Source organism: Pteropus vampyrus, unplaced genomic scaffold (genome assembly GCF_000151845.1).
Source record: "Pteropus vampyrus isolate Shadow unplaced genomic scaffold, Pvam_2.0 Scaffold69, whole genome shotgun sequence".
NCBI classification, from domain to species: Eukaryota; Metazoa; Chordata; class Mammalia; order Chiroptera; family Pteropodidae; genus Pteropus; species Pteropus vampyrus.
Window position 1 is genome coordinate 1,047,027 of NW_011888850.1, and position 14,436 is coordinate 1,061,462.

Below are 14,436 nucleotides of genomic sequence, written 5' to 3' on the forward strand. Positions count from 1 at the left end.
AACATTGTCTGTATCTTCTCACCACATTTTTGAAATGGTATCTTTATCATGTACCAAATTCCCACTTAATGTAGATCCCTCATATTTCTTAGGTTTATTTCTCGACATTTAAGTATTTTCTTGCTGCTGTGACTTGGATTTTTCTCATTCGTATTTCTTTATGGCATATATAGATTAGCTAATTGCTTTTTCATATTTCTTCTTTGTATCTAGCCAGCCATCTTACTGACTTTTCATATTAGTTCTGCAAGTATTAAGTTGATTTCTCTTCTTTCTTACTGATTTGGCTAAAATTTCCAGAACAATGTTGAATAATAGTAGTGATATGTACATCTTGTTTCAAACTCAAAAGAAAAATGCCTCTCCTGCTGCACCATTAAATGTGATGTTTGCTTTTGATTTCTGATGAATGACTTTCAGTTTATAGTCACGTCATTTTCTTTATTAAAGAGTCCTCAGGAAATGAATTTTGAATTTTATCAAACATCCTTTTGCCATCTTAGCAGTTTTTCTGCATGAAGTTTTTCTGTCAGTGTGATGAATTACATTAATAGAATTATTTTTCTTGAATGCTCCTTGCATTCCTAGAACAATAATTGACTAATTCCCAGCTGAATTGTTTGCAAATATTCAGCAGATCTATAAGTAAGTCCCTGAAGGAAGAAAAAAGTACAAAGGAAAGGTGACCAAAATAGCAACTGGCAATTAAAGAAAAAAGATAAGGAAGCTAAATAAATAGCATAAAAAATGTGGCGTATGTAAGGTAAAACGTAAGTTATGAATAATAAATATGAAGGATTAAACTAAACCTTACTAAAAATAATCTTAAATGGTGAGAACTTTAGAATCAGTCACACAAAAATCTATGCTGTTTATGAGACTAAAGATTCAAAAGCTGAAAATATTAAATGCAAAAGTATGACTAATAAGGGGAGACATAAACAGAGAAATTGCAAGGTTCATTTTTCTTGTTTTATCCAGTGAACACGTATTGTTCAAAAGGTAGTTTTTTTTGTTTGTTTTAGGTTTCTCTTCAGTCAACCTAGTACTTGTTACCTCTCGTGTTACCAAGGTCTCTGTCTCTTCCCATTTCCTATCTGTGGATGCGCCTCTTCCCCAGAGGATTGATAGCAAGAGGGCCCTCTCTTTAGGTCACTCCCATCTCTTGTCGAAACCCACTGATCTATTGTAGTACAGTCAAATAAATGTACCATTTGGATATGAAAGATGCCTCCCATTCTACCCCCTTTCCCCCTTACACACACACACAATATTAATATCCAGCTGGAGATTTAATGTCAGACTAATAATCTCACCAATTTCTCTAACTTCCTTTAGTGCCTTTAAATCCACTGAAATCCCCTATTGTGGAGTATGGCTTAGAAAGGTTTTTTGCTACATTTCAGTTTAGCTCTACACTTTCTGGAACTTCCCATCAGCAGCCGTAGGCCCCTCGCCTAACTGATTTGCTTGCCGTGAGCATTCTTTTTCCTTTTCTCTCTCCTTTCCTTGCATCCTTTCCTCCCTCCTCCCTTTTTTCCTCTTTTCTTTGTCTTAAGCAACTTGATCTGCTTTTTTGTTGGTAACCAAATAGTTGGCTTGGTTTTGCTACCTGGTATTTTTTGGTGTGGTAAGTGGCAAAAGCACTGGAGAGCTATGCCTACTCTGAATCCCCTCCCCAAATAAAAGGAGATCAAAATTTAAAAATTCAGCCCACTGTTGGAATAACAGTAGTTTTAACTACAAGTAATCTGCATATAATTTCTAAATAATTGTCTATACGTTTTATTAAAAAAATCTTCAAATGAGCTGTAAAGTGAAATTTTGTACATTCTTTAGCCTGTTATTTAGGGGCCATTTTCTTTCTCATTCTAAGCATTACCATCTTATTTGAATTTTTATTCATGGAGTAATAAAGTAGGAAATAGCAGTGATTTATCTATTAGAAACTGTAGTAGTAGTTTCAACAAAATACTAAAAACTTGCAAAATGCCATATCCTCTGAGCTACTAAGTCATTATTTAGATTTGTGAGTAATAGATTTTTTTCACTCAGAAAATATTATTTGCTTCATATTCCCAGTGCCTGAAAGAGTACTTACTATATCATAGGCTCTAAATTTTCTTTGAGCCTTGTTTGTACATAGTATCTTTAACTTTATTAAGAAATTGAAATTTTATATGAAAAAACTCATTTTTTTTCCTTGAAAATCCTCTCTAAATTTAGATTCCAGTAAACTTTAAATTTTTTTCTTTAATGTTCTATTTTCCCCACATTTAAGTATTTAATCTAGTTCTGCCTTTAAGATCTAGAGTGACATGATTTTGGCCTTGGTCAGAAATCATAATTTATAAGTGGCTGCTATCTGGCTCCTATAAAAAATGCATTTGGGAGAAGTGTTATTTATAAGGAAAGAATGCTAAATGGACATTGGTTCATCTACTCTTTGTATTCTGAGTTGTTTCTGTTTCAAGTTAGATCTATGAAGGCTACTTTCTTGGGAAATGCAGTGAACAGTCTGGATTTTATCAAGGATAGATATTTTAAAAAAAAAAAAAAGATCGTTATGTTTGAAAAATTTAACAATAACTGCCATTATGTCATTTGATGTGCCTATAAAATCTCATCATGAGAAATATCTTAGAATTTGTTTAAGGAAAAAAAAAAAAGGCTTCTCTGAAGGATTAGTAGACTACTTTTTTGCTAGTTATGAAGATTTGCCTGACTGTTGGAGAACTTAGTGCCAGATTTTGATACAATAAACTCATGACAGCAACTCTGTAAGTTCTTCCTAAATAGGTCTTATAAACAAATTATGTGCTGGAAAAAAAACTAAACTTAAGTTGAAAATAGAGGTAAAGCATTTGACAAGCACCTGTTTTCTCTGTTTGCTAAGCTAGGCCCAACGACCCCCCTTTTAATTTTATCTATTTTTCTCTTGATTAGAAAACATTGTGTGATGTGATCCTTATGGTCCAGGAAAGAAAAATTCCTGCTCATCGTGTTGTCCTTGCTGCAGCCAGTCACTTTTTTAACTTAATGTTCACAAGTAAGTACATTAAGGTCAAAGATATTATTTATTCTGTGAAAATGAGGTGGGTCCAAATGAAAATCTGCCATTTTCCCTAATTTTTAAAAGACTTAAGAATTTAAGACCACAGGACAGTGAAAAGATTGAAAGGTCATCATGGTGATGATTAATCAAAGGAGACATTTCTTCATTAGCCTTAAAGGCCTGAGGTCTTTATTGATGGAGATATAGCTTCGACTTGAATGCCCTGGCTTTTCTTCTTAACCTCAGACAAATCTTATGACATTTTATCTAACAGGTTAAACTAAATAAAAATGAAAAATGAAATACAGCATATCATACTAGAAATAACCCTAGATTTGGAGTGGAAAACTGGGTCCAAGTCATGGTTCCTCTACTTTGTATTGTCTTGTGAGCTTGATCGGGTTATGTAATATATTTGCCTCAGGTTTTCTCTTTGATGCTCTGGCTACCTGCGAGGGTTTTGGGGAAGAACGAGAGCTTTGCCAGCTGTGGCTGACTATATATGTAATTGTCATTGTTATCATAGGTTTGTTCTAGCTACATCAGAGGCATTTTGCTCAGAGCAATTTAAAAGAGTGCTGCTGAATTATTTTAGGAGTTGGGAAGATACTAAATCTAGTTTCATGTCTCCTGTTCCAATTCACTAATTTCATAGATATTTTAAGTCGAGGCACATCTCAAGTGTGGAGAATTAATATGCTTTTTTTATAGGAATGTTAGGCTTTCTGGACAGAGACCTCTGTCCTGTTATCTTCTCTGTATTTAACATGGCCTGGAATGAAATGGTTCCCCAGTGGTAGCACTCATGCCATTTACGCTCCTCTTCATTCTAGCTAACATGCTTGAATCAAAGTCCTTTGAAGTGGAACTCAAAGATGCTGAACCCGACATTATTGAGCAACTCGTGGAATTTGCTTATACTGCTCGGTAAGTTAAGAAGGATCATTTCTGTTGTGGAGGAGTGAGGTCGGGATCTGCCACAGCAAAGCAGTGTAACAAACCGATGTGTTCCAGAATCTTCAGAATGAAATACAATGATGGGGCTAAGGGAGGGCTGAGGATCCTGCGCCATACTCATTTAAGGACTGAAAAGTTTAATTTTTTACTTAATTTCAAGGGCTAGTAGGATACAGTCTACAGTAGTAGTATTTAAAAATGGTAGGAAATTAATATTCACTTTAACTTATTTGCAGAATTTCTGTGAATAGCAACAACGTTCAGTCTTTATTAGATGCAGCAAACCAGTACCAGATTGAACCTGTGAAAAAAATGTGTGTTGATTTTTTGAAAGAACAAGTTGATGCTTCAAACTGTCTTGGTAAGATATCAGATTTCTATTTAAAACAAACAAACAAACAAAAAACCTTATGTATGTTTTAATAAAGAAAAAAAGCGTGATTATAAGTATTCTTATTTAACCTTAAAGACGTTGTCCAGTAGAAAATTTTCTTGTAATTTTAAGAAGAGCTTAGGAAGGGTAGCAACAAGCTCATTAAATATTGTATACTATTTTCCAAAATATAAAAAGCTTTAATAATGAACTGTTGTTTAGGATAAGGAGTGCCTCTGGTGGCAGTGTGACAGATGATAACATAGCATGAATGTTTACTTTTGTTGACGCGCTTGTGATCACTACAGTCTGTCACAGATTTTTATATCTGAAAATCAAACCAAGGTTGTGTAACTTGCTGAAGTCACAAAACTGGTATGTGCAAGAGCTGGGGTTGGTATTCAAGTAATCTTATTCTTAACTGCTACGCTGTGCTGTCTGTCTACACTGCAGATATGCTTACTGGCGAATACCAGAACACTTAAAAATCCTAGACTGTCAAGTAAGATACTAATTAAGGCACTGCTATAGCATTCTATTTTAAAGCCATTAATGAAGTATTATGTATTTGGTGTAAGGCGAAGCAGAGAAAGTTGATCAGAGTTTTCCAGAGTATGGTGTAGTATGCTTGTCACTGTGAGATCGTCCTTAGTGGCACACGAATGAACATCCAGATCTTTATAATTATATTTTCTCACCCTTGCTGTGATTCAGAGGAGAAGAGGGTCAGGGTAGGAGTGCTAGGAAAGCAGGAGGAAGGAAAGCGGAATCAAAGATGGTAAAGAGAGAGGCCTGGGAATCCAACCAATGCTGATTTTTGACTCACAGGAGATGATGAGGGTTACTGATAACAAGAAGCCAAAAGCTGGAGGAGAGGGCTCCTGGAGATGCATGAGAAGTTTTGCAAGCTTTTTCTGTCCCCTCTTTTCTAGGTTCCCCTCCTCCTATATAATTTCGTTACTCCATCTGGCGCTATGAAAAACCTCCACTATGGGTGTAGAGAAGACCTTAGAAGGCCGATAGAAAGGAAACAAATTTTAGGGAGGGATAAAAGCCAGGCAAAGGGGATGGAATGAGATTGCGTCTGGTGTCCAGAAAAGGCATTGGACAGATGGGAGCAGGAGGGGAAATAGCTATGCAGGTGAATATACCGATGGAATTTTTCTTAACGATAGCCATCAGTCTACATAGTGAAAAGATCCCTGTATTAGGAAATAAAAGACCAGCCTGTAATCCCATCTATGCAGTAGAAACACTCTGAGAAGAGTCCCTCCATCTCTCTGGGCCATCTCTCTAGAGCTCCATTCATTAACAAGATTTAGATGCCTGAGATTTAAGTTTATTTCCCCTTATATAAATTCACAAAATTCATGATAAGAAGGGATTTTAAGAAGTTATTTGGAAGATGATGCCTTAAAGATGTTTCCCTAACTCACGAGCACTCTAAATTTCCTACTGGGGTGATTCAAGTAGGAAGAAAAACAGCTAAAGTGAGAGTGGACGTGGCAGTAGAAAGCGTAGTGTGGAACCTGGAGCAAGTTTGCGCTAATCACTGTGGATGCCTTCTGTCATCATCTGTGACAAAGCCGGGAGGAAGGACAGCCTAGCAGCCTAAAAGGGAACCTGATTCTCTGGCTAAGCCCGGGGCAAAGACAGTGGCCCAGCCAGTTGGGCCAAGTAGCTACTAGGTACCCCGGGGACTACTTCAGCCTGCATTCTTTTTTTTTTTTGAGCCCTGAACATAGCTCTCCCTGTGAGGTAATTGGAGAATTCCTGTCTTATTTTTCATCACTTGTCAATTCTCTGCAGCCCAAAAGATCCCCGTCATCTGACTTCCTTGTGTACTAAAGGAATCCCTGGCACCTTATGGCATTAGACAAAGATCATATGTACGAAGTTAAAGGAAACCCAGTAGTTTGAGGGGCAGAAAATCAAGCTAAACAGCCAAAACGAATGGCTCCTATAGCCAAACTTAACTTAAGAAATAGAAGAGAACTTAAAATAGAAATAATGCATTTGAAGGGGGATTTTCCATGAAATTCAGTTGAATTGAAAAATAGAATGTGTATACCTAAAAATCAAACTAAAGATCAAACCGGAAACTGCCTCATGATACAAAACAAGATTGCAAAGAAATGGAAATGATAGTGAAAAGATAAAAAAAAAAAAAAAAAAAGACATGGAAGGAAGATACAGAGACACTAACGTGAATTAGGAATTTCAGAAGGAAGAGTTGGAGGAAAAACACTAACTTAGAGATTCTGCGTACAGAATCCCTCTAGAATTTTGCAGTGTTTTTCAAGATCTTATCAATTGTCTTGGTGATGCCTAAATTGAGTTTTGTTCAAGTCTGTCTTAAACCATAAGATTAGTTTTCATAGAAAACTACTTTCTTTTCACCTTTATCTTTTATTAATCTGCATAATATTTAATTGGGTTGTATAACTGCAACAAATTCAACTGCCAAAATTTAATCAATAACCAAATACTGGTTCTTGTTGAAAATATCACCTCCCTGATGGGAGCATAAGTAGCAGACTGCTTACTGTGAGCATCTCACATGCGGTGGCATTAGTCAGTACGTTTAGAAAATGGCAGTAAGTTCATTGCAGGCATCAGTCATGAGGACCTTTATGGTATAAATATGAAAGCATCAAAACTCATTATCTGAAGATAGCATGAAGTCGAAACATGGAAAACCAAAGATAATGGACTGAAAAAAATGTATCTCATGACTTCGAAGGGAGATCACATACAATGATCAATGGTTTTATTGAGGAGAGAGATTGGCAAACTTTTTCTTTTGTAGAGGGCGAGATGGTGAATATTTTAGGCTCTGTGGTCCATGTGTCGCATGTGGTCCTTGTCATCGTTCTTCCTTCTCTTTTCTCTTCCTCCCCCCTCCCGTTTCTTCTCCCTTCTCTCCTCCTCCTCCCCCTGCCCTTTTTTTCACTACCCTTTAAAAATCTGAAATATATTCTTAGCTGCTGACACCAAAGCTGGATGTGGGCTGGATTTGCAGAGTCCTCATATAGAACGTTTGCAACCAATTAATAACTTCCCTCCTGAACGAAAAGTAAAATAGCTAGGAAAAGGCTGGATTTAGAATCTATAAGGTTTCTGTGAAGACAGTCATGCGATTACATTGACAGTCATAAAAAATCTAAATGAGTAGAGATGTATGTCATGTTCCTGAGTGGAGCTCCTCCAGATTGCAGAACAGTCAGCCATCCCCAAAGCAATCCAGAAATTAAGTGCAGTCCTAATTAAAATCACATCAGGGTTTTCAAAAGTAGAACAAGCTTATTTTGAAACTTATTTTGAAATTAATTTGCAAGAGAAAATGTTTAACAGTAGCCAAGAAAAGTTTGAAAAAACCTGGAAGGGAGCTTGTCCTACAACATATCAAAATCAGCCATTCATAAGATGGCATAAGAATAAACAATGAAACAGAAGAGAATCCAGATTTATGAAATTCATGCAGGCTCATTTTTCTGGGGTCATACTTTAGTGAATGTTTGGGTTTTTTTTTTTTAAGTGATTTTCTATTCATTTTCTTTGTGTATTTAGGTATAAGTGTGCTCGCAGAGTGTTTGGACTGTCCTGAATTGAAAGCAACTGCAGATGACTTTATTCATCAGCATTTTACTGAAGTTTACAAAACTGACGAATTTCTACAACTTGATGTCAAGCGAGTTACACATCTTCTCAACCAGGACACTCTGACTGTGAGAGCAGAGGATCAGGTGACTAAATTGCCCTCTCACATTTTTCTTAGTAAAAATGTCATTATTTATTTTTCATGCTTCATGTTTGGATTCATGGCAAGAAAAAGAATATGAGGAGGGAATGTGTCTCTTGCATTAGACAGAGCATTCCAGAGTCTGTTTCATAGGAAAAGTAAGTCTTGGGTACTAGTAAGGGCTGGCTATATGGGAGAGAGGCTACTTTGTAGAGATGAAGCTATTAGGTACCATGGCAGGCAAAACAAGGCCCAAAGATGGTCTGTGCTCTAATCCCCAGACCTATGAATACATTGCCTTACGTGACACATGAAATTTTGCAGATATGGTTAAGTTAGGGATCTTGAGATTATCTGGTGGGCTCAATGTAATCATAAAGGTCCTTAAATGTGGAAGAGGTAGGCAGAAGACTTAGTATTACAGTGATGTGATGTGAGAAAGACTTAGCCGGCCCTTGCTGACTTTGAAGATGGAAGAAGGGGCTGCAAACCAAGGAATGCAAGCGGCTGCTAGATGCTAGAAAAGGCAGGGAAATGATTTCTCCTCCAGAGCCTTCAGGCGGCCCTACTGACACTTTAATTGTAGCCCAGTTTGACCCATTTTGGACAATGACCTACAAAACTGTCAGACAAACTGTCAGAGGTGTAAACTGGGTACAGGCATATGGGGGTGAGGTGGCGTAACACTTTGATATGCAGATGTTCACTTAATCCCTGTTTTCAGTCCCACATCCTTCTCTGTATTTTAAGCCAGTAAGTTTGTGGTAATTTGTTACAGTACCAGTAGGAAAGTAATAGAAGTATTGTAAAGTCATAGGCTTTGAGTTACTTTTGTTCTAAGGATAAAAGGTTTGCACTGAGCCATGTTCTTTCGTCCAGTTTTCTTCATGGCCCAAAATATTAGTTTGCAAGTTCACAGGTTGGATCTGGAGAACCTGAACAGGCAAAAAGAAAAACTCAGTTCTGTGATCAAAATTAACTGACTTGCATGCACTATGGAAAGGGAAGAAAAAGGTGCTTTAGGCTGAAGAAACTTGACAAACACTACCTACAGATTTTCAGACCTGACAAACACTAAGTACAGGTTAAAATCATCAGTGATAAGTCATGTCGATAGCATGCAACCTTGATATAATGTAAGGAGAATGGCATGTCACATCTGTGATCTTTCTCCCAAAATTCTATAACCCTAGTCTAACCATGAGAAAACATCAGACAAACCCAAATTGAGGGAAAAATCTATAAAATACCTGACCAGAACTCAAAACTATCATAGTCTGGAAGAGCCAGAAGTGACATAATAACTAAATGTAACATAGTATCCTTTGTGAGATTGAGACAGAAAAAGAACATTGGATAAAAACTGAAAAAACTGTTTAAAAGTATGGACAATATTGGTTCATTAGTTGTGATAACAGTATCATGCTAATGTAATAAGTTCAGCAACTGGGTACAGGGTATTTGGGAACTCTCCACACTATCTTTGCAACTTTTCTAAAACTATTCCAAAAGAAAAAAGGTAATTTAAAAAAATAGTCCAATTCCCATAAAAATTAACTCACAGGGAGATGAGAACTTAGGTCTTATTAACACCAACTCAAAATCAACTGATTTAACTAGTTCAAACATCTATGTGGTAGATGTGTATGTATATGAAATATGTTTGTTTTCAGTGTATCTAAACTACTGATTTCTTAATCAAATTATGTTAATAAACTTGGACTTGTTTGGTACAGTTATGATTGCTACAGTATTGTTTTGGAAAACAATTCTCATACCTTGTAATTTATTTTTTAAATATAGAATTTGTATATTATAAAGTTTCTGGAAAGCAGATAATTCTATCAATTTACAGTTCAGGAATATTAGATTGAAATAAAATCATAAGTGACCTTCATATCTTTGGGGATGGAAGGCATCTTCGAAAATTAACGTGTTCTCCGGTTACCAAATGGACATGTCTTGAAACTATCATTGACCAATAGATTTTTTTTTCAGTAGAAATGTGTATCATATCTCTTTCCAAAAAGGAAGTGAGAATTTTTTTTCAAATAATCATGAATTCAACATCTTTCCTGTCATTACATTAGTAATAATTGGTTCTAAAAAACATATTACCTACAAAAATCACTAGAGCCACATATAAACTGTTCTGAAGTTACAGGCAACATGTTGGGGAATGAAAGCAAATATCTGAATAAAATATTAGGAATAAGTGGTTATGAGATTCTCCCCCTTCAATGTGAGAGTAAGTATAAGCAGTTGGGTATGTTTCTGCCATCTAAGAACTTTACTGTGCTGTTTTTCCCCCCCGTAGGTTTATGATGCTGCAGTCAGGTGGTTGAAATACGACGAACCTAATCGCCAGCCATTTATGGTTGATATCCTTGCCAAAGTCAGGTTTCCTCTTATATCAAAGAATTTCTTAAGTAAAACGGTACAAGCTGAACCACTTATTCAAGACAATCCCGAATGCCTTAAGATGGTGATAAGTAAGTTGCCTTAATATCCATTTATAACCTGATCATGTAGCCAGTTTCTCGTGGGCTTTAAACCCTCTAGAATGGATCAGACTCAGTAGCCATGGAGAAACATTGAAGACTTTGCCCTTCCAGATAATAAATCCATTGGGGTTCTCAGCTATCTGCTTGGAAGGGGATGTTTCCCCAGTCTTTATTTTATAAGGACGAGTGTGATAGACGATAAAAAAAAAAAAAAATTCCTTGTGCTTTGTCTCCTTTTGTGTACAATAGCTTTCATGTACTTTGTTCCTAGTGTTTCCTTTTTTATTTTATTTAGCCAAATAAGATGTTGTGATCACATTTTCTTTCTTAAACAGATTTTTAAAAAAAATTTTTTTTGGCCTGGAGCTAATAATTGCCACATTTTTAATTTTTTTATTTACTTCATTTTTCTTGACTTGCAGGCTAAGTCCCAATCCCTCTGTAAAATGGCACTTAATAAAATTGTACAATTAAACAACCTGTTGCTTTTATTTTATTTCTTGGAAACATCCTTCATAGAATTTTTCTTCTGCCTATTCTAATATTAACTGTTTGTTCTCCAGGCCTAAGGCACAGTTTTTGCCTGGGGCTTTCCTTCCCTGCCATCCTGGGATGTCCTGTGTTAGATCTGTCTTCCCGGACACCAGGTCTTCCCCTTTCTTAATTCCCTCTATTTGATGGAATGTATCCCCAAAGGTCCCTGAGAAAGAGTATATGATGAGTAGATATTTGGAGACTTGACAAATCTCATACCTTTATTTTACCATAATGTTGAAGGATAGTTAAACTGGGTATAGAATTATGTTAAAAATCATGTTCAGTTAGAATTTTGAAAGCACTGCTTCCTTATTTAGTAGCTTCCAGTGTTACTTTTGAGAAATCTGGTACCAACGTGATGCTTTTAAGTTATCATGTTGGTTATTCTCTATCCTTTTAACCACAGATTTCTCAGTTCTTTGTTATTGGTAGTGTGATTCTTCAGCGATCGAGTCCCTGAATCTTTTCTTGTTTCTCTCGTTATCCGTCTTTGCCTCATTTTTCTGTGTTCTGGGAGATAATGTTAATTTTTCTTTCAACACTTTTATTTCAGCCATTATTACTAATTTCCATGAGCTTTTACTTATTCCTTAATTTCTTATTTCATGTCTGTATTATTATTCTAAAAATTATTATAGTGCATTTGATATTTTCTTGTCTGTATTTTCTGTATTACCTTTGTTTTCTTCCTGTTCTTGTTGTTCTTGAAAGCTTTTCTTAAATGTTTGATTTTTAGCTGTGCATCGTATATTTATAAGAGTGAGTTATTATAAAAATGATAGGATAAGGCTGTATATGTGAGTGGGCTTCTCAGTTCTGGGGCCGAATTGTAGGGTAATCAATGTAGCTAGACAGTTTTTTAATTGAGGATACCCACATGCCAGCATCTGTGGATATTCTCTCAGGTAGCTGGGTACAGGCATTTAGGAGCTAGGTAGGGGAACATTTTGATAGCAGACTTTCACTTAATCCAGTTTTCAGTCTCACACCCTTCTCTGTGTGATTCCCTGAGTCTGGAACAACTGTGACCAGATGGTCTATCTCCAGAAACCAGTCCTCCTCCCTCCTATAGTGGGAGGCGTGGCAGGTACCTTACTGAGCAGTAGGGCAGGGAGACCTGGCAGTGCAACTGTTGTTTCTTCAGAATTTTAGTTATCACTTTCATCCCCCACCCCCTCTTCTAGGGTACTTGGTATCCCCGATAACGAATCTTCCCAGAGTTCTGCAGGGTAGTTTGGCTGGCTTCTCATTGCTATCTCCTTCCACAGCCGTTTGTGTTTAACATGCTCTCTGTCTGCAAGCCATCTTCATAAACTGCATTTCAGGGTTACAGATCTGCTGTTATCAAAGGTAGAATTTGTGTTCATTTCTTGTTTCCTTGTCGTTTGAGGATGGCTTTTAAGACAAGAGGAGAAAAAAACGTCAAAACGGCAGGTTGAGTCTCAAGTTGTTTTTATATTAAGTCTGAATCATCTTTATGATGTCTGGCTTTAGGGATGTAGTTATAAAGGTCTTCCTTATTCAAAGATTTTTTTTTTTTCCCCTAAATTTTTCTCCTGTCCATTTATGGATTTCTTTATTTTATTTTTTAAACTTTTAAATCTCATACCCAACAGAATAAGAATCTAGTTTTTTTACCCAAATGTCTGGCAAGATGGCCCAATATTATTATTGAATAATTTATCTTTTTCCACTGATTCGAAATATCATAAACTAAATTCCCACATCTATACATACACACAAATACAGTTTCTCTTCCATTTCATTCTAGTACCTTACTTTTAAATACTGTTGTACTTCATTTAAATTGTCTTATGTCTCTGGAAAATTTGTAATTTCCTTTTTATGAGTTCTGCACTTCTTTAAAAATTTTTTAGATATTTTTTGTTGTTGCTATTGTGAATTGTATCTTTTTTCCTTTTATTAGTCATTACTGATTTCTGTTTAAAACTTTTTCAGTTGATTTCTCTTTTATTCCTGGAGGTATAATCATTTATCTGCAAATAACGATAATTTTAGCTTTCCTCCCCCCTAATATTTTTACCTTTTATTTTGTTATGATGCCTGATCACATTGAATAGCTTTTTCAGAACAGCGTGCAGTTGACTAACAGTGGTGATAAATAGCAGCTTTGCCTTTCCCTTCCTTTAATGAGCATACCTTTAGTTCCTACCTATTGGCACTGACCTGGCTTTTGATTCATCGGATGCAAGTGTGGGGTATGTAGATGGGTGTGAGTGGAGTGCATGGGAGGTGTGTATGATTAAGAAAGTACTTTTGTTTTACGAAACTTTAAATAAATCTGTTTCTCATAGACACGTATAAAAGTTATTGCTTTTTTCTAAGAGTTTGAGAATTTGGGCAAATATTGTTGTGGTGTTGTTTTAAAATTTAGTGTGACTATTTAAGCTGTACAAAGAGGTATAGAGAATAATAATATAAACACTCATAAACTCGCCTCGCACCTTAAAAAATCAATACAGATGAAGCATCTAATGTACTACTCCCCAGTCACAACTTCCATTCTTCCACTTGAGAGGATACAGTAGCCCTGAATGTGGCATTTGATTACCATATATTTCTTTAAACATTTACCATATATATAAGCAATATCTGGTATTGTTTTGCATGTTTTTAAACTTTACGTAAATGGCATATTGTGTGTATTCTTCTGCAACTTTCTTTTAAAAATACTTTCTAATTTCCAGGATGTTTTCTCTTGTGGCCATTAAGTTATGTAGAAGTATGCTTTTAAGTTGAGCTTTTGGTTGTGGATTTTTAACTTAATTGCATTGGTCGGGCGAAGAACATTGTAGTCAGATTCAATTCTTTAATATTTATTGAGAATAGTCCATTTTTGTATATTTGTCTTGTTTATATCTTTTATGACCTCACCAGTTTTTTTGGTCCAGTTAATTTATCAGTTACTGACAAAGTTGTATTAAATTAATCTACTATGTAGTAGTGAATTTCTCAATTTCTCCTTTAATTCTGTTAATTTTTCATATATACATATAGATCTGACCTTCGCTACAAATCTAAAAGAATGTGTGTTTTATTTCTATCATTATAGTTATTTTGTAGTCAGAAGGTGTTTCTGAAAGTCTAAACTATCATAATGTTATAAGTAGAAATTTAGCCCATTCTGTAAACAGGCATGAAACGTGGCATGACTATGAGATGGTGAGTTAAGTAAGCTTCTGTTAACTCTCCCAGGCTCTTCTTGAATTCCCACTCATCTTAAACCAAAACCACATGGACAGTGGCC

General features: G+C 35.8%; 1 protein-coding gene across 1 annotated transcript in view; it reads left to right on the forward strand.

Moving 5' to 3' along the window:
- KLHL7 (kelch like family member 7) overlaps positions 1-14,436 on the forward strand; it is a 58,749-nt gene that overhangs the window by 15,058 nt on the left and 29,255 nt on the right. The window contains exons 2-6 of the mRNA XM_023531529.1: positions 2,947-3,049; positions 3,889-3,982; positions 4,249-4,373; positions 7,956-8,131; positions 10,445-10,632. Of these exons, the coding sequence (XP_023387297.1) occupies positions 2,947-3,049; positions 3,889-3,982; positions 4,249-4,373; positions 7,956-8,131; positions 10,445-10,632 (686 nt within the window). The remainder of the gene's footprint in view (positions 1-2,946; positions 3,050-3,888; positions 3,983-4,248; positions 4,374-7,955; positions 8,132-10,444; positions 10,633-14,436) is intronic.